The 24282-nt window shown below is 41.9% G+C and overlaps 1 protein-coding gene across 3 annotated transcripts in view; it reads right to left on the bottom strand.

Annotated features, from left to right (window-relative positions):
* Positions 1-24282, bottom strand: part of KLF12 (KLF transcription factor 12) — a 291072-nt gene that overhangs the window by 105404 nt on the left and 161386 nt on the right. For all 3 annotated transcript variants that reach the window (XM_070751354.1, XM_070751352.1, XM_070751353.1), the window contains exon 3: positions 15898-16435. In XM_070751354.1, the coding sequence (XP_070607455.1) occupies positions 15898-16435 (538 nt within the window). The remainder of the gene's footprint in view (positions 1-15897; positions 16436-24282) is intronic.

Below are 24282 nucleotides of genomic sequence, written 5' to 3'. Positions count from 1 at the left end.
AAAAATTAGAGGGAACACTGCTACTGTCATTGGCATATCTGCCACCTCTGATGGTCTTTCAGGTTCATTCAGGTCACCAGCTACTCTCCAAAACCACGGGCCCAGGATACCAAGATGAGCCCGGCTCATCCTTCTCAGGATCCATCATTACCAGAGTTGGTCGAGGACCACTCACAACAGTAAGCAGGTTTCCAAGTCAGTCGTCATTAGCTCAGACTCTGTTTGAACTGTTTCAATGTACATTGCATCAAGCTTGTTTTCAGCACAGTTCATTTGCCAACCTCATGTCCGCTGCACTCTTGCTGTTTTGAATTCTTTCTTTTAGGAGGGGGGGGGGGGATCCCATCTTGTTTTAACACCCAGAAATGATCTGGTATTACATCCCATCCCTTCTATGCTCCAGAATATTTATGAAGTTCAAAACCACAGGTCCCTATTGGGCTCCACTTTTATACTTTTCTACATTAGCAAGAAGGGAGAAAAAATACACGTGAAAACTTTAAACATCTACCTTTAATCCTCCGTAATGGATTGTGCCCGTGATATTTATACATGATATAAATATCAATAACCTACCTCGTGAAATGACACCAAAGTTTCTAATTAAGCTACTAATAAGCCGATTCAGCTGACAGAACATGATGAAGTGGCTTTGCATAATTGGATTTTTCTATTCTCCCAGCACCCTCCTTGGAGTTGCCTGTGCACTTCTGATTGGTGTTCTTCCAACACCATCCAATCTTCCCCACTTCTACTTTTATGGGTAGTACAAGAAGGATGTGCTGGAGGATACAATACAACACAAGAGTTTTGCCAGCATGGCTTTTGTGACTTCCAAGGTCCCTCCTCTCAGTAGGCAAGTCCAAATAGTTTGAGGATGCAGAGTTGATTAGGAGAAGGAGTGGCAGAACCTAGTGATGGAATCAAGAGCGGAATCAGCCTAGAGTTTTGACGTAGCCACAAATGGGATGAATTAAACCCCTCTTGAGTTCTGACGAATCATCTCTAATGCCAAGATAGTGCTAAACATTAGTTGAGTAGTTTTCTATGCATAAACACAATTAGTAATACATTAGTTTACCGTATTTTTTGGAGTATAAGACACACCTGAATATAAGCACGAATCCCAGCGACCAGTTAGGTCCCACAGAGTTGGCCTTCTCCGGGTTCCGTCGACTAAACAATGCCGTTTGGCGGGACCCAGGGGAAGAGCCTTCTCTGTGGCGGCCCCGACCCTCTGGAACTAACTCCCCCCAGAGATCAGAGTTGCCCCCACCCACCTTGCCTTTCGTAAGCTCCTTAAAACCCACCTCGGTCATCAGACATGGGGGAACTGAGATATTCTCCTCCCCCTAGGCTTACAAAAAAATTATGCATGGTATGTCTGTATGTATGATTGGTTTATGAAATTAGGGTTTTTAAATTAACTTAAATATTATATTTGTTTATATTGTCTTATTATTGTTGTTAGCCGCCCCGAGTCTACGGAGAGGGGCAGCATACAAATCAAATCAAATCAAATCAAATCCTAGCATCATAGGTTTCTTGTGTTCTAGGCCAGCCATAACCTTTTAGATATTTCTTGTATTACAATTCCCAGCATTTTTCCAAATTGTTCACTGTAGGTTGCCAAGGATTTGTAGTAGTTTGCGCTCCTCCCATCCTCTCTGGTAGACAAAGCTTTGGCATTCAGGTTATAAAGGACAATTTTCAGCCTCAGAAACAAAATACTATTTTTCTTTTTCTGTTTTCAGAGAAAAGTATTTTGTTCAAGAACACTCATTTCAGAATTTTTTTTTACAAAAAAATTAATAATAAAAGTTTTCCTGTCTTTTGTAAAAAAAATAATAATAATAAAAGTTTTCCTGTCTTCTTATGTACTTCCCTTCAATCCTCTGGGCATTATTGAAAGTTAAGATAAACAGCTTGGATTTGTATTTGGACAGTTTGATTAATCTTTGGGCTTGCACGTTTTTCAGATATCCAAGAAAGCACTAAAGATATCATGAATATAATTTACAACCTATGGGAAATCTTCTATTTCTTACACTGACAGAATAATGAAAGGCGAAATTCTATAAAGTGTTTGGGCTACTTTTTCCCCTCCCTAAATTAATAATGGCAGTATTAGGATACTAATCAAGTGCTAACCACAAGAAGAAAACTGTAACTACAAAATGGGCCAGTTTCAATTGTGAGCAATGATTACGTACAATATTTTGGAGATAGTCAGCTGGGATCTATCCACAAACTGTGGGTTTAAGTTTCACAGCAATGGTTGAACTTCTTGAGAAGATCTTGAGAAGCTTACCATTTTATCCTCATCTATCGAAAAGGAATAATTATTCTCTGAATAATTTTATGGAACAAAGTAATTCTGTCTTGCCATGGGCCAGTTTTTAGGTAGAACTTGATCCTCAGCACAACTCAATAAGATAAGCTTTGGAAAATAGAAACAAAGCAAGGTACTCCCAAACCCTGAATTTTAAAATTAGCATGATTGCTGTGGATCAGAGATGATGAATGATAATGAACTTAAGGCATCACAATGCTTAATACATCATTATGGACTTCGCTAACAGCCATGGGGATGATTAATTCCCACAAACTGCCTTGGCATGACCAAATAGAATGGAAACAAATCTTATCCATTTGCTCTCCTGGTGCAATACAAGGTGCTAGTTGTCAGCTAGTTGTCCTAAATGGCATGGGAACAATATATTTGCAGGACTGCCTCTACATGAGGGTAACTGACTATCCTACAAGGTCAGATAGGGGATATACACTCCAGATCCCTTCCCTTAAATATTTTCATCTGGTGGTACCTTGTAGATGCACAGCCAGGGAAGGAAGGAAGGAAGGAAGGAAGGAACTAAGGAAGGAAGGAAGGAAGAGCGACAAAGACGATTAGGGGACTGGAGGTTAAAACATATGAAGAACAGTTGCAGGAACTGCGCATGGCTAGTTTAATGGAAAGAAGGACCAGGGGAGACATGATAGCAGTGTTCCAATATCTCAGGGGTTGCACAGAGAAGAAGGAGTCAACCTGTTCTCCAAAGCACCTGAGAGTATAACAAGAAGCAATAGGTGGAACTAAACAAGGAGAGAAGCAGCTTAGAACAAAGGAGAAATTTCCTGACAGTCAGAACGGTTGATCAGTGGAACAGCTTGCCTCCAGAAGTTGTGAATGCCCCAACACTGGAAACTTTTAAGCAGATGTTGGATAACCATCTGTAGGGTTTCCTGCCTAGAGGACCTCCAAGGTCCCTTCCAACTATGTTGTTGTTTTTATAGGAAGGAAGGAAGGAAGGAAGGAAGGAAGGAAGGAAGGAAGGAAGGAAGGAAGGAAGGAAGGAAGGAAGGAAAATGCTGTGGGAAGCTACCCCCATCCCCAAGAAGAAAGAAATATTTTGAGGAATATTGAAAAAAATAGAATATTATACTTCTGTAAATGAAAAGTGGAGAAACATGTTTTTCCTAAAAGACAGAAACAGAATCAATCTCCCTGCCCCCAGTAGATATTTTTGTGCCTGTTGAGAAAGATTGGGCCAGTCTATGTGCAAAACAAAAGACCGTCAGCTCCAGGGTGAAGGGATTAAGACATGACCCGTAAAGGCATAATAGGATTAACCCACTAAAACACAGAGCTCACAATCTCCTAAGGACATTGCATCACTCTCAGAAACTTCAACCAAACTTCTCAGACAACCTATAGAGGCTATTATGACCCCTGCATAGCCCCAATGGGAGTCTGACAACAGCCAATAGAATACATGTTCTTGCACAAAACCCAAGGGAAGCTATAAAAACCTCTCACTCTCAACTCTGCCCAGAACCACCCAAGCGCTTGGTGGTTCTGCTTCATCATGGAACCCTTTTTCCAATCAGCCTCCATGTTTCCAGTGTCTTTCTCCCAGCTTGGAACTGAACTAGATGGATTTTCTTTCCATCAATGCAAAAATAAAAATAAAAAATAAGGTTCTAAAAATTTATTTCAGAAATATGCCCAAAAGATAAAAAGGAATGACACTGTGCATCAGCAGAGTTAGTGAAGGGCTGCAAAACGTTTTACTACAACACTGTGAGTGTGGCTTATTTTGTGGGTGTGGCTTGCTGGCCATGTGACCAGGTGGGAGTGGCTTGATTATCATGTGACCGGGGTGTCAGGCCAAAGTCTTAATGTGGAGTTAAAGAGTTCAGCCTGACACAACGCAAGGGGGGATGGGAGGGATAGTGAGTAGTCAGAGGGGAAAGTTACTAGACACAACCAAAGATTCCTTTCTCCAAGCCAAGGTCACCATTTGTTCTGCTTCAACTGAAGAGAAGAGGAAGTTGATAAGCCCTTGCACACAGACTGGCTCTCGTGATGAACTTGTGGGTGTGGGGGATGTAAGATGAATCTTAACCTAGGTGGGATTCTGGGAAGTACTCAGAATCGGAATGACAATGGTGTAGCTAACATGGTTCTGTTAATAAATCAGGCGCTGATTGAGAGAATTGGACTGGGACTTGGTTTATTTCTCAGATGCTATTTAGAACGCTGACACAGGGATGGCTTAAAGGTGGCCAACTTTTTTAAAAATATAGTTAATATAATTTTTTATAAAATATATTTATGTTAATATAGTTAGAACCGTTTTTAGGATATGCTACACTTTCATCCAATTTTTGTTTGTTTTAAATGTCTTTGTGCTGTTTTGTGTATTGTATCTTTTTATGTATATAAATAAAAGTTAAATTTTAAAAAAAAGGTGGCCAACTTGACGTCACTCACATCAAAGGTTTGGGTTGGGTTAGGGTGCCTGGCCTCTCCTCGCCTCAAAGAGATACAATTTCCCTATCTATTTACTATTACTGAACCTCCAGAATATACAGTTTAATTCTATGTATATATGCCATATATGTACATACATATTACACACAGGCACATAAAAATATACATTATGACCTATAAAGCCCTTCATGGCATCGGACCAGGATTTCTCCGGGACCGTCTTCTGCCGCACGAATGCCAGCGACCAGTTAGGTCCCACAGAGTTGGCCTTCTCCAGGTCCCGTCGACTAAACAATGCTGTTTGGCGGGACCCAGGAGAAGAGCCTTCTCTGTGGCGGCCCCGACCCTCTGGAATCAGCTCCCCCCAGATATCAGAGTTGCCCCCACCCTCCTTGCCTTTCGTAAGCTTCTTAAAACCCACCTCTGTCATCAGGCATGGGGGAACTGAGATATTCCCTTCCCCCTAGGCTTATAAAATTTATGCATGGTATGTATGATTGGTTCTTTAAATTGGGGTTTTTAAAATTACTTTTAATATTAGATTTGCTTATATTGTCTTTTTACTGTTGTTAGCCGCCCCGAGTCTGCGGAGAGGGGCGGCATACAATCTAATAAATAAATTTAAATTGTATGTGCGTATACACACACAGCTCTTCTAAAATTATACACATTCAACCTCTTTTGCTGCAATAGGAAAAACATACCCAGAGCCCAGAAGGGGGAAGAAAAAAAATCATTTTTTTTCTACTTGTTCTGCGTACCTGACTGTACCTGTAGGAGCCCATCACTGACCAGAGTGCTCATGCAGATGTTTAACATCAATTTTCCCTAAACTGGTAGATCCACCCTATGATGCAAAATTACATGTTTTTCTGAACTGGCAACTGATTTCATTCTTAAATCTTGGAATCTCTCTACATTCTTCCGCTCAGATCTCCAACCAGGCTGATGGACAGCCTTTTGGCTGTAATATCAAAGAAACAATCTGTTTCCCTGCATCCTTCTCTTTGTTCATTCAGAAGGGAAGAACAGGACGATGCTTTCTAGGCATTGTTCCTAAAATTCCTTAGCGCCAGTCAGTTGTAATTCAGGTAACATTGATTGGAATGAGGCTCTGGACCCACTAGTTGGCAAGGAAAGTGTATCCATGCTTAGCCACCTATCCAGGCAAAATCCGATCTGCTCACGAACAACAATAAAACTTCGCTGCTTGGATATCGGACCAGATGGCGTCTTAATAAGTTTGCAAATGGAAAAATGAAGAGATACTGAAAGAGGCAATGATTATTAAAATAATAATTATTGACTGCACAGAAATGGATATGCTTAGAAGAAAATTGAAAGGGAAAGAGGATTCTGATTATTACAAAATATGGAATAAATTTTATAATTAGTTCAAAGAAAGAAATGATAAAATGAATTATATATGGATACAGTTTGTAAGTTTAATAATAGAAGTAACTTTATTCACAGTATAAATAAAGAATGTGCAATCATAACGTTAACAAAGTAATATAAAATGTATATACTGTATTTTTCGGAGTATAAAACACAACTTTTTACTCCCTAAAAGAGCTGAAAATTCAGGTGCATCTTATACTCTGAATGTAGCCTCCCCCCAACCCTAACTAGATGCTAATGATCTTCCCAGCTCTTACCTTGCAGGCTCTTTCATTGTTACTCTCTGTGAAGAATGTTTTGCAAGCCCTAAGTCTGTGCAGGGTTTTTTTTCATTGCTTTACTTGCTCGGAATGTTTCTTTCCAGCCCTAACCAGGTGCTAACGATGTAACCAGGTGCTAACGATGTTCCCAGCTCTTACCTTGCAGGCTCTTTCATTGTTACTCTCTGTAAAGAATGTTTTCCAAGCCTTAAGTCTGTGCAGGGGTTTTTTTTTCATTGCTTTACTTGCTCGGAATGGTTCTTTCCAGCCCTAACCGGGTGTTAACGATGTAACCAGGTGCTAACAATGCTCTCAGCTCTTAGCAGCTTACAAGCTCTTTCATTCTTACTCTCTCCAAATTAATTTTCTTTAAAGCCCTAACCAAGTAGGGATAAGACCAGACTAAGGATGCTAGCCAGATGAATACCTGATAAGCAGATTTCCCCCTCTATTTTCCTCCCAAAAAACTAAGGTGCGTCTTATACTCCAAAAAATGTGGTACACCTGATGTTGGCTTCTTACAGAAATGGAGTTATAAATACCCCAAATGTGTGTTGTGTGTTTGTTTGTGCTATGTGTGTACAAATTCAAAAATAATAATAATGAAAAAGAAAAAAAATAAATTAGCAAATTGTTGCAAAGGTTGAACTTCCAAAATAAGGAAAAAGAGTTGAGCCCATCACTATGATGACCTTCTATCCAAGAAGGTCATCTACATTAAACATCTCAATAAATACACATACTTCTAAGAATTAGAATTCCCTTTATTATCTTTTAAGACGTTATGGCAGAGGAGTCAAACTTAATTTCACTGAGGGCTGCATCAGGATTGTGTTTGACCTCAGGGGGCGGGGATGGGTGTGGCCATAGTAGGCGTGGCCAGCTCAATGTCACTCATGTCAGGGGCACCTATGGTGTCCAAGTGGTCAGGCAGGACTTCCCTTAAACCCTCCCTCCCTCTCATTATAATCTCCTTCCTTCCTTCCTTCCTTCCTTCCTTCCTACCTACCTACCTACCTACCTACCTACCTACCTACCTTTCTTCCTTCTGTTGTGGTTGGCTCTGGCCTAGCTTCTGCCCCAGGGAATGTGGAGGTGGAGGCAGGGGAAATGTGTACATGTCCTAGGCCTGTTTTGTTGCCGCAGAGTCAGGGAGTGCAGTTTCCTCTGATGAAGAAGAAGGTGGGGGTGACTTGGAAGAGGGGGGCTTGGCACACAGCCCAGGAAGCCAATCACCATTATCTTTGGTCGATTCGGATGACGAAGTGTTAGACCCACGCAGGCGCAGACTTATGCATCGAAGAGACCAATTGAGGAAATATTACAGGAGATAAGAGAGGCCACCTGTGTTTGGGTGGGGCTCCAGTAATTAGAGCTGCTGCTATAAATAGAAGCGTGCTAGTTTGTCCATTGTGGAAGATTATCTGATTGCAGTTCTTCAGGATTGTGCCTCGCTGTGTCTGAACTTTGTTTGTGGATTTTTCATGCCTTTGACACCAAAGCAGAGTAAAGTGTGTGTGGGATTCACTTCATAGGAAGAAGGAGGGCTGTGACGTTTCTTCACAGCTACTAGTTAAGTACTTAAGGACTGATTAAGGGACTTGTACAGCCAATAAGGTTGTTTTGGGGAAGAGTGCTCTTTGCAATACAGAAAGGGTGCTTTGTTTCTTTTGAATTTTGTGATAAAGGACATTGTTTTGAATTGTCAAACATGTGTGTGTCTGAAATTTGTACCCGTGAATTTTCGGGAGGCTTCTACCAGAGAGCCCGGCAGAACACCTTCCTTCTTCCTTCCTTCCTTCCTTCCTTCCTTCCTTCCTTCCTTCCTTCCTTCCTTCCTTCCTTCCTTCCCTCCCTCCCTCCCTCCCTCCTTCCTTCCTTCCCTCTTCATTCTTTCTTTATTTTTCATTTCATTTCATCTCAATCTGACTATTGTATTGGCAGTTCTGTGTTAGTAAATACTTCAAAAGAAAAGGATTTAGGCGTAGTGATTTCTGACAGTCTCAAAATGGGTGAACAGTGCAGTCAGGCAGTAGGGAAAGCAAGTAGGATGCTTGGCTGCATAGCTAGAGGTATAACAAGCAGGAAGAGGGAGATTATGATCCCGCTATATAGAATGCTGGTGAGACCACATTTGGAATACTGTGTTCAGTTCTGGAGACCTCACCTACAAAAAGATATTGACAAAATTGAACGGGTCCAAAGACGGGCTACAAGAATGGTGGAAGGTCTTAAGTATAAAGCGTATCAGGAAAGACTTAATGAACTCAATCTGTATAGTCTGGAGGACAGAAGGAAAAGGGGGGACATGATCGAAACATTTAAATATATTAAAGGGTTAAATAAGGTCCAGGAGGGAAGTGTTTTTAATAGGAAAGTGAACACAAGAACAAGGGGGCACAATCTGAAGTTAGTTGGGGGAAAGATCAATAGCAACATGAGAAAATATTATTTTTCTGAAAGAGTAGTAGATCCTTGGAACAAACTTCCAGCAGACGTGGTTGGTAAATCCACAGTAACTGAATTTAAACATGCCTGGGATAAACATATATCCATCCTAAGATAAAACACAGAAAATAGTATAAGGGCAGACTAGATGGACCATGAGGTCTTTTTCTGCCGTCAGACTTCTATGTTTCTATGTTTCTATGTTTCTTGTTTTCATCCCATCTTTCCTTTTCCTTTTTCTTTGTCTTTCCCTTTCTCCTTTCTAATCTCTTCTTGCATGCTCAAATCCAAAAGGGGAAACATTTCTCCTTTAGTTTTATTTTTAGGGTTTTTTTACAGCCCTCCGCCAGTGAAAATGGAGGCTGGGGGTGCGTGCAGCCCCTCTATGGAGTAGGGTTTTGAAACCCTGAGATTCTTTTGACTTTTATAAAGGGTGCCTAAATTAAAGCATGAGCTTAAAGTAACCAAGATACCTAGAAAACAGACAGATAGTTGCAGCTCAGTAGAAGAATGCTGAATAAATCATGGGTGTTTTGACTTTATATGTTGCTAGTGACTCCTTCTCCCTCTACCCTTCAATCTAACCGTTATCTTAATTAACATATTTGATGTATCCAAATTATCTTTCCAAATTATCTACAATGAGCAGATTTTTCTGTATTAAAATCAAGATTTTCTGGAAGTTAAGCAGTGCAAATCCATTACTTTAGCCCAGAACAAAAATCTACCAGCCATTTTTCTTGGTCTAATTCCATACTTTTACCCCAATAAAATACAGGGAGAATTTCATTGCTAGGCTCAGAGGGAAAATGCAGGGGGGAGAAAAGGATAAAAATAATGTTCTTTGTAACTCATAGCGCCAGGATTCCCTGAGGAGCATAACAGATTAATATCACAATAAACAGACAAATATTTCTTTAAAATATCTACCAGGAAAGATGAAGTATCCCGACTAAACCCGGTGAGAGTAGATACTATGCTGAGCTCCAAATAATATACCTGTGACAAATCAAGTGCTTTGGAGACACCCAAGCAAAATCTTTTTATAGCTAAAAAAATATGTGCAAGTTTTCTTTGTGCATGAAGAAAATATCCAGGGCTTTCACACACACAAATACACACAAACACACACAAACCTTCTTCCCTTCCTTCCTTCCATTCTTCCTTCTTTTTCTACTAAAGCGTCATGATGAATAGACTTACTGCTAGGAAAATACTTGACAATTACCAATCAAAGTTTAAATCAAAAGCAGCTTGCTTCCGAGTGGGGAGAAAAAAACCCCAAAACCCTGCTCAATTTGTTCCATAAAACTTTATGTACACAACAGCAATGGCCATGAACTTAATGGCCATAATACCGTGTCTACTGAGTAATTTTTATTACAATTTATAGCAAGATTACACATACTGTACTCCAGTTTTCAGGCCTTTATGGAGATTTAACAGGACATCGCAGCTTAACAATATGCTCTGGTGCAGCCTCCAAAAAGCAGGTTCAGCCCTTCAGGCTTATATTTTGTCATTTTCCATCTTAGTTTTCTGAGGTTCTCAAGATCACCAATATCCTTCTCACCATCATGCTGTCTTTGCAGCATCTCTGCACCAAGATGTAGAGTGTTGGTGGATGTCCTGGGTTCCTCTCAGCCATAAAGACCCATAGGCAGTGTTGGGCTGCCAAAAATTTTACTGCCACACTGTAGGTGTGGCTTAATGCTCATGTGACCGGTAGGAGTGGCTTGCTGACCATGTGACCAGGTGGGAGTGGCTGGACAATCATGTGACTGGGGGTGGCTTAAGTCAGTTTTTCCCAACCTTGGCAGCTTGAAGATATTTGGACTTCAACTCCCAGAATTCCCCAGCCAGCGAATGCTGTCTGGGGAATTCTGGGAGTTGAAGTCCAGATATCTTCAAGTTACCAAGGTTGGGAAACAATGGCTTAAGTGACCAAGATAAGTATGCAAATAGGTGCTTGGACTCTTTTTCAGTTGATTAAGTCACAGTGTTTGAATAGCCACAAAAAGGACAAGCATTATTTGCTGAAGAGCACAGTAACATTTTAAGGTTTTGTACTGAACCCACAAGGTTCAGTATGATAACAGATTAAGCAAGTAGCTCAATTTTCTTTCATTACTATAAAAGTTCAGTTCTAGATAATGATTAAAATGATTAAAGCATTTATGGGCATAAACAGACTATTTTATTTATTTTTATTTATTTATTATTAGAGTTGAAAGGGACCTTAGAGGTCATTAAGTTCAACCCCCTGCCTGAGCAGGAAATCCTACATCACCCCAGCCAAATGGCAGTCCAATCTCCTCTTGAAAGTGTCCAAAGTTGGGGAGTCCACAACCTCCGCTGGCAGGCCGTTCCACTGGTTGATTGCTCTCACTTTCAGGAAATTCTTTCTTATCTCCAGGTTGAATCTTTCCTTGGTCAGTTTCCAACCGTTGTTCCTCGTCCAGCCCTCTGGTGCCCTGGAAAACAGTGTGTCCCCCTCCTCTCCGTGGCAACCCCTTAAGTACCTGTATACAGCTATCATGTCCCCCCTAGCCCTTCTTTTTACTAGACTATCCATGCCCAGTTCCAGCAACCTTTCCTCGTATGATGATGATGATGATGATTATTATTATTATTATATATGATATATTTAATTATTTCCTCTTTTAAAAGTAATTAAGGATCATACTAAGGTACTAGAGAAGGAAGGACAATAAACAAAACCTAAGTATTCCATAAATAGTGCATAAACTTACTACGCCACTGCCCCTTCCCCATGAGGGCAAGCCCATCACTGCCCATAGGGGAAAAAAAGATAACCTACATATACCATAATTCAAACGCCCATCCATGGAGATCATTTTTATTCCACAAAGATCCGAATACTTTTTTCCCCATATTGAGTGGAATACTGCTGAATTCACACTTATTTACAGGAAGCCGAATTCTTGAGAGTGTCAAAGACCTAAATCACATCAAGTATCTAATTTATAACCGATTCACCCTGGAACATAAAGCAAAGCCAGAGGGAAGAAAAGCAATTACAGCTTTGAGCAGCACTCGATGTAAAGGCTCAATGTGAAGCTTTTCAGCCCAAGGCTTCCCTCAAAACTAACTAACAAAACCTGGCCGATTTTTCTGCAGATATTTGCTCAGCTGAGGTCACTCCCAGTTCTCAACTCAGGCTTTTGTGTGTATCTCCACTAAAAGTGAGAGATTACTAAACATTCTGTGACATCACACCATCTGGGGCAATAGGGAATCAATGCACCCGAACATTTTACGGAAATAAGTCTTTAGCCCAAATATATGATCAGCCTCAAAAGAGTTCCAAATGTATCAAGGGCCTAAATTTCCATTTTTCGAATTTCATAGGATCATAGAATCATAGAGTTGGAAGGGACTTCCAGGGTCATTGGATGTAACCCCCTGCTCAATGCAGGATTCCCTAAACCATCCCAGAAAGATGACTGTCCAGTTTCTGTTTGAAGACAATTTGATGACAATTCCTTCCATCTACCGGGTAATTTTTAAAAGATAAGCCAAATGCAAAGTGACATTGTGACACAAAATCCAAGCTTCTATTCTCGCATCCAACACATTTTGCATTGGGCCTCACTATTCCTCCAATACAGGGGAAGTGTGATGGCTAAGTGGTGAAGACCCTGGGCTTATCAGTGAAAAGCTGGCAGCCCAGGTATGAGACTCAAGTGCCATATGATGGGTGTCCTGACCTCTCCCAGCTTCTGTCAACATAGCAGTTGGAAAGCATGTAAATGTGAGTAGATAAATAGGTACTTTGGAGGGAAGGAGACATTGCTCCATGCGACATCCCATGCTCCACACTGTGGTACACTGGCTACATGACTCTCGAAATGTCTCCAGACAGTACTGGCTCAGTGGCCTAGAACAGTGGTTCTCCAACCTGGGGGTCAGGACCTCTTTGGGGGGTCGAACGACTGTTTCACCTAAGACCATGGCAAAAGACAAATTTTCCATGGTGTTACTGCAACGCTCTCTACATGGGGCTACCTTTGAAAAGTGTTCGGAAACTTCAGATCGTGCAGAACGCCGCCGCGAGAGCCATCGTGGGGCTTCCCAGATTTATCCACGTTTCTACAACACTCCGTGGCCTGCATTGGCTGCCGATCAGTTTCTGGTCACAATTCAAAGTGTTGGTTATGACCTTTAAAGCCCTACATGGCATTGGACCAGAATACCTCCGGAACCGCCTTCTACTGCACGAATCCCAGCGACCAGGTCCCACAGAGTTGGCCTTCTCCGGGTCCCGTCAACTAAACAATGTCGTTTGGCAGGCCCCAAGGGAAGAGCCTTCTCTGTGGCAGCCCCGGCCCTCTGGAATCAACTCCCCCCGGAGATTAGAACTGCCCCCACCCTCCTTGTCTTTCGTAAACTACTGAAGACCCACCTATACTGCCACCATGGGGGAGTTGAGACACCTTTCCCCCAGGCTCTTTATATTTTATGTTTGGTATGTATGTGTTGTTTGGTTTTTAATTATGATAGGGTTTTATATGCTTGTTTTTAATATTAGATTTGTTTCGCTATAATATTGTTTTTTATTGTTGTGAGCTGCCCCAGTCTTCGGAGAGGGGCGACATACAAATCTAATAAATTATTATTATTATTATTATTATTATTATTATTATTATTATTATTAACTAAAGCTTCTATTCTGGTGCCTTGGAACATATGTTTACAATCCAACCAATCAGGCGTTTACAGTGGGGGTGCCCCTCTGACCTTCCTGCCAATCAGCTTAAAGCTCTGTTGGGAGAATTGGCACTAGACTTATGGTTGAGGGTCAACACAACACGAGGAACTGTATTAAAGGATCGTGGCATTAGAAAGGTCGAGAACTGGCCTAGAAACAGAGAGGAACACTCTCTATGACTAGCAGAGTAAAGTTTGCAGGGATTCCTTTTACTCCCCCAAAGGAGAGTTTACGCAGAACTCCCATGCTCCTGAAACTACTTCTAATCGCAATTTGTTTCTTCTAAAGGCTACATTGTGACCCAGACATGCACGTACATTTTTCCAAAATAATTCTCACCACAAACCTGTAAGATAAATCAATTCTATTAGCCCCAATGTAGAGGGCTAGGCGCATAAGCCAGGAATTTATCTAAGGCGTCAAGGGAATTCACAGCAAATGGCTGTGCATGAATTTTAAAAATTCCACTTGGAAATTGAGTTATAAATACTCTGGAATATCATCTGCGTGGCTCATTAGCAAGTCTCTCCAATAACTGGCTCAAAGAGCAGTTAATACACATTCATCATGTGGTTGGTGAACAAAAATTGAGACTCAAGAACAAAATTGAATTAAAAGATGGAGGAAAGTGATCACCAAGCAACGAATAACAACATGTGAAATTGATTGTCAATCAGTGTTGCTTCCTAAGTGGACAGTTTGATTTCACAGAAGTTTGATTTACTTGGAGTTCTATTGTTTTGTTTAAGTATTCCCATTATTTTTTTTTGGAGCAATATAGTTGAAAGATCGACCTTCCTTATACAACTTAGAGGACCTTGACTAGTTTAAAAGTTGGAATACCTAATAGAAAATTAATATACTCAAGTGGAGGCTCTTAGTGGATAACCACACACTACCGTATGTGAATGTGGAGAGACACAGAGCCTGGTCCATCTGCTGGTATGTCAGCTACTTCCAGAAACATGTACTGATGTTGACTTATTTCTGGCCAGCAACAAAGCCAAGAAGGTGGCTTCATTCTGACAGTTTAAAGATTGATCTAGACCAGTGGTTCCTAACCTTTTTTTTTGCCCATGCCCCACCTAAGCATCTCTAAAATCCTGATGTCCACCCCCATACCCCCGGGACATGTAATAATAATAATAATAATAATAATAATAATAATAATAATAATAATAATAGTAGTAGTTGTTATAATAATAATAATTATTATTATTATTATTATTATTATTATTATTATTGTTATTGCTGTTGATGATGATGTTGTTGTTATTACTACTACTACTACTACTACTACTACTACTACTACTACTACTACTGTGGGACTTCCGACTTCCAACTGACCGAATTCTGAAGCATAACACACCAGACATTGTGATCGTGGAGAACAAGAAAGTATGGATCATCGACATCGCAATCCCAGGAGACAGCAGAATTGAGGACAAGCAGCTAGAGAAATTAGTGAAATACGAAGATCTAAAAATTGAGCGGCAACGACTCTGGCAAAAGCCCGTGAAAGTGGTCCCAGTGGTACTTGGCACGCTGGGCGCAGTACCAAAGGATCTCAGTGGACATTTGAAAACCATTGGAATTGACAAAATCTCCATCTGTCAATTGCAAAAGGCTGCTTTACTGGGATCGGCAAACATAATTTGCCGCTACATCACGCAGTCCTAGGTGCTTGGGAAGTGCCCGACTGGTGATGAAATACGAAATCCAGCATAGTGATCTTGTTTGCTGTGTTTTACTGACATAATAATAATAATAATAATAATAATAATAATAATAATAATAATAATAATAATTTATTGTATTTGTATGCCGCCCCTCTCCGTAGACTCGGGGTGGCTAACAATAATGATAAAAACAGCATGTGATAATCCAATAATAAAACAACTAAAAACCCTTATTATAAGACCAAACATACACACAGACATACCATGCAAAACTTGTAATGGCCTAGGGGGAAGGAATATCTCAACTCCCCCATGCCTGGCGGTATAAATGAGTCTTGAGTAGTTTACGAAAGACAGAGCAATGCAAAAAGTAACTCCTACTTATGTGGAGAAAGCCTAAAAGGCCATTAACGTGGTTTAAACAAGGTTCCAATTGCTCCTATTAAAAATCAAATAGGCCCCATGTTGGGAACTAGGGAGCTAGACCCAGAAGAAGACAACTCTTTGGTTGGTTTTCAAATGCTGAGTGACTTGGACTGATTCGGGAAACATTCTTCCATTGTGCTGCTCTCTAGAAGTCTATTTTGCAAGAATCCTTCTTACCTTTGTCATGACTTCTCCCGTCCTCTAGTAGTGGTACTACGATAGTGTTGTTGACATTCCCTGGTGACCTCACCGCAGTGTAGACCACCGGTACCGACTGCACCACCACAGGAATGCGGTGGACGTGACTCATTTTGTTGGTCTGTAGGTTCATAGGGCTCGAAGGTGGAACCGGGTGGATTATGTGCAAAAATTGTTGCCCTCCAACACCAGAGGCCGATGCCACAAGTGGACCTGGAGTTAATACTGATGGGGCCGATGTTGCCGATGCCACCGAGGTTATTACTGTTGGAGACGAAGCTGGCCGGCTAGAAGACGTTGAAGTCGAAGAGGGGGACAACGCAGAGGCTGTGATTGATACTGGTGAGGACGAGGTGGCAAGAGGGGAGGATCGGGCTTTGTTGATGGACAAGTCCACCGGCTCCGTCTGCGTCTGGAAATGGTCCGTGCACAAGGCGTCTTCTTCTGGCTCTGCCTTCATGGTGTTCAGCAAGAGGGGCACGGCTTCCATATCTGGGTAGTTATGAACGTTGGGAGACTACGGAGAGAAAAGAAAGGAAATAGGTCAAACGAGTGATGGGCTGCCAATTTTTTTACTGCCACACTGTGGGCGTGGCTTATTTTGTGGGTGTGGCTTGATTGTCATGTGACTGGGTAGGAGTGGCTTGCCAGCCATGTGACCAGGTGGGAGTGGCTTGAAAATTATGTGACCAGGGGGTGGCTTAAAGGTCATGTGACTGGGTGGGAGTGGCTTACTGACCAAGATAAGTTTCCAAATAGATGCTTGAACTCATTTTCAGTTGATTAAATCACATTATTTGAATAGCCACAAAAAAGACAAATGATAGACATTTGAGGAGTACAGTAGTATTTTAAGGTTTTGTACTGAACCCACAAAGTTCAGTATGATAACAGATTAGGCAAGTACCTCAATTTTCTTTAATTGCTATCAAAGTTCAGTTCTAGATAATGGTTACAATTATTAAAGCATTTATAGGTGAAAACATACTATTTAATTATTTCCCATTTTAAAAATAATTAAGAATCATACTAGGGTACTAGAGAAGGAAGGACAATAAAAAACTACGAAGTATTCAATAAATAGTGCATAAATTTACTACCCCCACTGCGTTTCCCACCTGCTGGGGGCAGCAGCCCATTACTAGATCAGACCCTCTGAACAACTTTCAGAGATATCAGCACATTTGTTCACACAACCGCATCTTATGTGGTTTGCCAAAGGTGTGAGCCATTATTGTTCAACTTTGCTTCTTCTCAGTTTCAATAGAAGCTCAGTACACAACCAACCAGAAATCTTAAGCCATTACTATAAGTCAAGGATGGCGAACCTTTTAGAAACAGAATGCCCAAACTGCACACATGCCCAAATTTAACAGTGTGTATGCACATGTGAAAGCATGAACAAAATGGAAACCAAAACATCTGTTGGTAAGTGTTCTGCCTGACTTCTAGCCACACAAGAGCAAAGTAATATATCAAACTCACAACCTGGGAGCAATAAAACAAAAAGGTTTCCTTTATATAGAGAGGGCTGTATGCCTCCGGGAATGCACGAGCAATGCTGAGTTATTAGTCCAGAAGGTCAGAGTTACTCACTCAAGTCCACACAATACTTTCAGGCTTGTGCCAGAGCAATGCTGAGTTATTAGTCCAGAAGGTCAGAGTTACTCACTCAAGTCCACACAGTACTTCCTGCATGAATGTCAGAAAGTTAAGAGAAATCCAAAACCCAAAACGAAACCATGATGCATCAATGTCTCTTCTTCAACGCTCAAATGATAATCTCCCATACAGCTCACTCCAACCCTCCCTTTTTTATCAAGATTACAGCAGCGTCATTAAATCTTATCAGCTGTGCCTTATCATTTGTTTCTGTGCTTGTGCAGCTGCTCTTTCCTTCCCAACATTCTCCGGATCCAAGGATTCAGAATAGGGTTACTAATTAAATCTTCCCCTTCTGATTCCAAGGAACCTCTGGCTGCAGGGCTGGCTGAATCCATTCCCCTCTCAGTCTCTGCTGTCCCTTCCTGCTCCCTGTCTCTCCCTGTCTCTGCTTCTGATTCTCCATCTGACTCATGCTGCAGCCAGACCAGTCTTCTCTAAACAGACCCCCACCTCTTCATCAAAATCAGCAGCCACAGGAGCTGGCCTGAAGCCAACCACAACAGCAAGACAGTTAAGTAAATATTGCCCCATTTTGTGACCTGTCTTGCCACAATTGTGAAGTGAGTCACTGCAGCTGACAAGTGAGTAACATCATTATTACCATATTTTTCAGAGTATAAGATTCGCCTTAGTTTTTGGGGAGGAAAATAGGAGGGAGGAAATCTTCCTACCAGGTATTCATCTGGGTAGTGTCCTTAGTCTGGCCAGATTTGGCATATGATTTTATCAAGGCTTAAAAAACTCTTATTTGGAGCAAGTAGCAATGAAACAAAGCCTGCAAAGAGATAGGGCTGGAAAAAAAACCTTTGGAGGGAGTAGCAATGAAAAAGCCTGCAAGCCAGTAAGAGTCGAGATGATCGTTAGCATTTCAGCAAAGCTGAAAATTTTTTGGGGGGAGGGAGTAGGAATGAAAACAAGCCTGCAAGCCGGTAAGAACCAGGAAGATCATTAGGGATGGGAGAAAAAGCTTCAAAAAAGCTACATTCAGAGTATAAGACACAGACAAATTTTCAGCCTCTTTTAGGAGGGGAAAAGGTGCGTCATATACGCCGAAAAATAAGGTAAGTGAATCTGCCTTCCCCATTGACTTTGCTTATCAGAAGGTCACCTAAGGAGATCAAATGACCCAGGGAGACTGCAACTGTCATAAATACATGCCAGTTTATCTATCTATCTATCTATCTATCTATCTATCTATCTATCTATCTATCTATCTATCTATCTATCTATCTATTTATTGGATTTGTATGCCGCCCCTCTCCATAGACTCGGGGCAGCTAACAACAGTAATAAAAACAATATGTAGCAATCCAATAATAAAACAACTAAAAAACCCTTATTATAAAAACCAGACATACATACTGACATACCATGCATTAACTGTAGAAGCCCAGGGGGAAAGAATATCTCAGTTCCCCCATGCCTGATGGCAGAGGTGGGTTTTAAGGAGCTTACAAAAGGTGAGGAGGGTGAGGGCAATTCTGATCTCTGGGGGGAGTTGGTTCTAGAGGACCGGGGCCGCCACAGAGAAGGTTCTTCCCCTGGGTCCCGCCAAATGACATTGTTTAGTTGACGGGACCCGGAGAAGGCAAACTCTGTGAGACCTAATCGGTCGCTGGGATTCATGCGGCAGAAGGCGGTCCCGGAGATAATCTGGTCCAGTGCCATGAAGGGCTTTATAGGTCATAACCAACACTTTGAATTGTGACCGGAAACTGATCAGCAACCAATGCAGACTGCAGAGTGTTGGTGTGACATGGGCATTTTTGGGAAAGCCCATGATTGCTCTCGCAGCTGCATTCTGCACGATCTGAAGTTTCCGAACACTTTTCTAAGGTAGCCCCATGTAGAGAGCATTACAGTAGTCGAAACTCGAGGTGATGAGGGCATGAGTGACTGTGAGCAGTAAGTCCTGGTCCAGATAGGGCCGCAACTGGTGCACCAGGCGAACCTGGCCAAACGCCCCCTCACCACAGCTGAAAAATGTTTCTCTAATGTGAGCTGTGGATCGAGGAGGACGGCCAAGTTGCGGACCCTCTCTGAGGGGGTTAGTAATTCCCCCCCCAGGGTTATGGACGGACAGAAGGAATTGTCCTTGGGAGGCAAAACCCACAGCCACTCCATCTTATCAGGGTTGAATTTGAGTCAATTGACACCCATCCAGACCCCAACAGCCTCCAGGCACCGGCACATCACTTCCACTGTTGCCAAGCATCTCAAGTTTGATCATGTGACCCCAGGGATGTTACAACGGTTGTAAGTGTGAAAAACAGTCAGAACTCCCTTTTCCCCCCATTGGTCTTGTAATTTAGAATGATCACTAAAGGAACTGCTGTGAGTCCAGGAGTACCTGCAGTTTATTGTTCAATAAACGTCTTTGTACAGAGAAGTCTCAATTGGTCTGAAATTATTGCAGTTGTAGGAACTATTTTTAAAGTCGTGTAATACTTGTTATTCCCCTGTAGGTTTACAAGCCAGGCCTTGTTATCCAGATCATTAAAATTCTCTGCAGTTCCATTGAACATTAAGAGTCATATTACTTTTATCCCGATCTGATGGGCATATTGATGTGGGATCGCTTTGTTTTATTCAAGGTGGGGTCAATTGCTTTTTTAAAAAAAATAGAATGTATTAATTTCCAGTCTCTTTTGCAAAAACAATAATACAATAAATACAATAAGTGATTCTGCATTGTTACATCATTGCATCTTTTTTTTCTTTGAGTTATCTCACATCTTATATATTTGGACATATTGTACTGATATTACAGTATTGCAATAGCTAAAATACTTATACTTTTTATATACTGTACATATTTACATGTTATGCTTCTATTTTAACTCTTTATTTTCACTTTTGTTTTTCTAGGCTCGATCCAATGGTACCATTTATTCCATATTTCAAAATACTCTGAGTCTTTCTGGCCGTGCAAGTCAATTGTTAGCCTGTCCATCTCACAGCGCATTCATAAATTTTGCTAATTATTGTGCTTTCTGGGGGGGTTCCTGAATCTTTCCAAAATTGGGCAAAAGAGATCCTAGCCGCTGTGGTGATATGAAGTATGAGATATTTAATGCTCATAGTATAGTTATTCTTGAATATTACTAAGAGGAGAAGTTCCGATGTGAATTCTATTTGCAGGTGGGTATTCCTGTATCCATTTGTGTATCCTAGTCCAAAATCTTTTTGTGTCAGGGTGGGGTTGATTTCTTATTCAATATTACAGCCATCAACCTAAGGCAGTGCTTTTAAATAGTGGGGTAGGCCCCCATGGAGGGGGGCATGGAGAGATGTGGGGGGGGCGCATGAACCCAGGTAACATGGGGGGGGGGGGTTGCTGTAGGGAGTAGGATGTGTGTTCTACCTGACACTTGTACAGGTATCTCCATCTTGTTCCTTGGTGTCTTGCCAGTACAATCAAACTTCTCAAACTCATGAGACTTTTTCTTTTAGAAATGAAGATGCATGCACAGCTCCAGCTGATTGGTGGCAGTCACTTCCTGGATTACTGATCTCGGCTTGGCTCTCCTTTTTTTCCTTGCTGCTGTATCTTTGCTCCTTGCTTTTTTCCTCTTTCCTCCTTCTTGGCCCAGCTTGCCTCCAGCGTCACGTGGCCACCTCCTGCCTGAGGTGCAAGCAGAAGGCGTGGGTGAAAGTGGCGCTGGCAGCATTTATGCTTCTAGCAGCACCCATTCGCCTAGCTACTCAGCCTGAGCCGAGAGGGGGGGCACCCAGGAAGGAGAGCACGGGAAATGCGAAGCAAATTGTCACCCCAGTGAACGACACTGGTAAGGTTGTAAGTCAAGGACTTAACAGTTCACTTGAAATATGATGATCATTCAAGCTACTCCCACCTGATCACATGGCTGGCAAGCCACTCCTACCCAGTCACACCCACAAAATAAGCCACACCCACAGTGTGGCAGTAAAAATGTTGGCTGCCCATTACTGGATGTAGGTACTGGTACAAATGTCAGGTAGGATACGCGTCTCATAGTGGGGTGCAATTTGGGGGTGGCAGGTCAGGTGGGCTGGGCTGCGATGGCGGAGAGTTGGGTGTGTGTGCACAAAATGTTTACTTCTTCCTGGCGGGGCGTAACAGAAAATAATTAAGAAGCACTGACCTAAGGCAAATGCTTTGCGAGTTAGAAAGAAAGGAGTTTGGGACCAAGTTTTCCTGGGAGAAAAATTCAACGAAGGCGGCAATCACATACCATGTAAATCGTCCGGTCTTGCCCTCTGCACAACCCCAAGCTCGCCTCAAAATTTTCAGTAAAAAATGACAGACAAGAGATGGAAAGAGATGGGGGCGAGCCCTTCAGCTTTCATGTTCAGAATGTAACAAATTTAATTGCCTAAGCCCAAAGGTGCTTTTCTAAATGTGAACTAAACTTTCTTGTTATTTTTTCATCCCTTGGAAATCCTTCGCTTCTCATCCAGGAAGCTTCTTCAATTCTGTAGAAGTTTCTTGGATGAGAAGCAAAACGTTTTCAAAGAAAAGTCCCCACCCCAAAACCAAGTCCAGTTGCCTTTTGAAAAAGCAATAGCAATAGCATTTAGACTTATATACCTCTTCATAATGCTTTTACAGCCTCTCTAGGCAGTTTACAGAATCAGCATATTGCTGGATGCTCATTTTACCCACCTCGGAAGGATGGAAGGCTGAGACAACCTTGAGCTGGTGGTGAGATTTGAACTGCTGAACTACAGCTAGCAGTTAGCTGAAGTAGCCTGCAGTGCTGCGCTCTAACCACTGCACCACCCCGACTCCTTTGGGACAATCATGGCCTGGATGACTGAGAATCTCCATAACATAGTCATTGCCTAAGATGCAATGAAGGGAGTTTGGACCATGGCTTTGGAAGAGAGCTGAAGGTAGTACAATAAAGAAATCCACATCTGTGGATTGTATTTTTTATGGAAGGTGCATTTGCGCATATGTACAGAATCAAATAATTTATGATGTCACACTTTCTGGTTCAGAATACAGTGATACCTCGTCTTACAAACGCCTCGTCATACAAACATTTCAAGATACAAACCCAGGGGTTAAGGTTGTTTTGCCTCTTCTTACAAACTATTTTTACCTTACAAACCCACCACCGCCGCTGGGATGCCCCGCCTCCGGACTTCCGTTGCCAGTGAAGCACCCGTTTTTACGCTGCTGGGATTCTTCTGAGACTCCCCTCCATGGGAAACCCCACCTTCAGACTTCCATTGCCAGTGAAGCACTCATTTTTGCGATGCTGGGATTCCCCTTCAGCATCGCAAAAACACAGTAGTCCGGAGGTGGGGTTTCCCATGGAGGGGAGCCTCAGGGGAATCCCAGCAGCGCAAAAACGAGCACTTCGGTTGGCAAAAGGGGTAAATTTTGGGCTTGGACGCATTAATCACTTTTCCATTGATTCCTATGGGAAACATTGTTTCATCTTACAAACGTTTCACCTTAAGAACCTCTTCCTGGAACCAATTAACTTTGTAAGACAAGGTATCACTGTACTTGGCAAAATATGGTTCAAGGGACGACTGGAAATCAGAGTTTGTAAAAACATGGGGGGAAATGGAGGAAAACTATATCCCACATTCCACATTCAGGACCTTCCTTCAACCTCAGCTTCCCAGATACCCACCAAAACATCTGGAAACCAAATCCAGTCAACAAATTCCAGATATGTTTCATCTTAGTTCCTCAAGGTAAAGCAGGATAAAGCAAAGAAAGAGTGCAGAGAAGAGCAACAAAGATAATTAAGGGACTGGAGGTTAATTCAATTCAATTTCAATTCAATTTCTTAGATTTGTATGCCGCCCACAACAGTAATAAAACAATATTATAGTGAAACAAATCTAATATTAAAAAGAAGCATATAAAACCCTATCATATTAAAAAGCAAACAGCACATACATACCAAACATAAATATAAAAATATAAAAAAGCCTGGGGGAAAAGGTGTCTCAACTCCTCCATGCCTGGCGGTATAGATGGGTCTTGAGTAATTTACGGAAGACAAGAAGGGTGGGGGCAGTTCTAATCTCCGGGGGGAGTTGATTCCAGATGGCCGGGGCCGCCACAGAGAAGGCTCTTCCCCTGGGGCCCACCAAACAACATTGTTTAGTCGATGGGACCCAGAGAAGGCTAACTCTGTGGGACCTTATCGGTCGCTGGGATTTGTTAAAACATATGAAGAACAGTTGTAGGAACTGGGTATGTCTAGTTTGATGAAAAGAAGGACCAGGGGAGACATGATAGCAGCGTTACAATATCTCATGGGCTGCCACAAAGAAGAGGGAGTCAAACTATTCTCCAAAGTACTTGAGGGTAGAACAAGAAGCAATCTGGGGTGGCACAGCAGGTAGAGTGCTGTACTGCAGGCCACTGAAGCTGACTGTAGATTTGTAGGTCAGCGGTTCAAATCTCATCACCGGCTCAAGGTCGACTCAGCCTTCCATCCTTCCAAGGTGGGTAAAATGAGGACCCGGATTGTGGGGGCAACCAATCAATCAGGAGAGAAGCAACTTAGAACTAAGGAGAAATTTCCTGACAGTTGGAACAATAAATCAATGGAACAACTTGCCTGCAGAAGTAGTAAATTCTCCAACACTGGAAGTTTTTAAGATGTTGGATAACCATTTGTCTGAAGTGGTATAGGGTTTCCTGCCTAATCTGGGGGTTTGGACTAGAAGACCTCCAAGGTCCCATCC

This window comes from Erythrolamprus reginae, chromosome 4, assembly GCF_031021105.1.
Source record: "Erythrolamprus reginae isolate rEryReg1 chromosome 4, rEryReg1.hap1, whole genome shotgun sequence".
NCBI lineage: Eukaryota > Metazoa > Chordata > Lepidosauria > Squamata > Dipsadidae > Erythrolamprus > Erythrolamprus reginae.
Note: the sequence above shows the minus strand (reverse complement) of the source record. Positions and strands in the feature narration are given on the sequence as shown.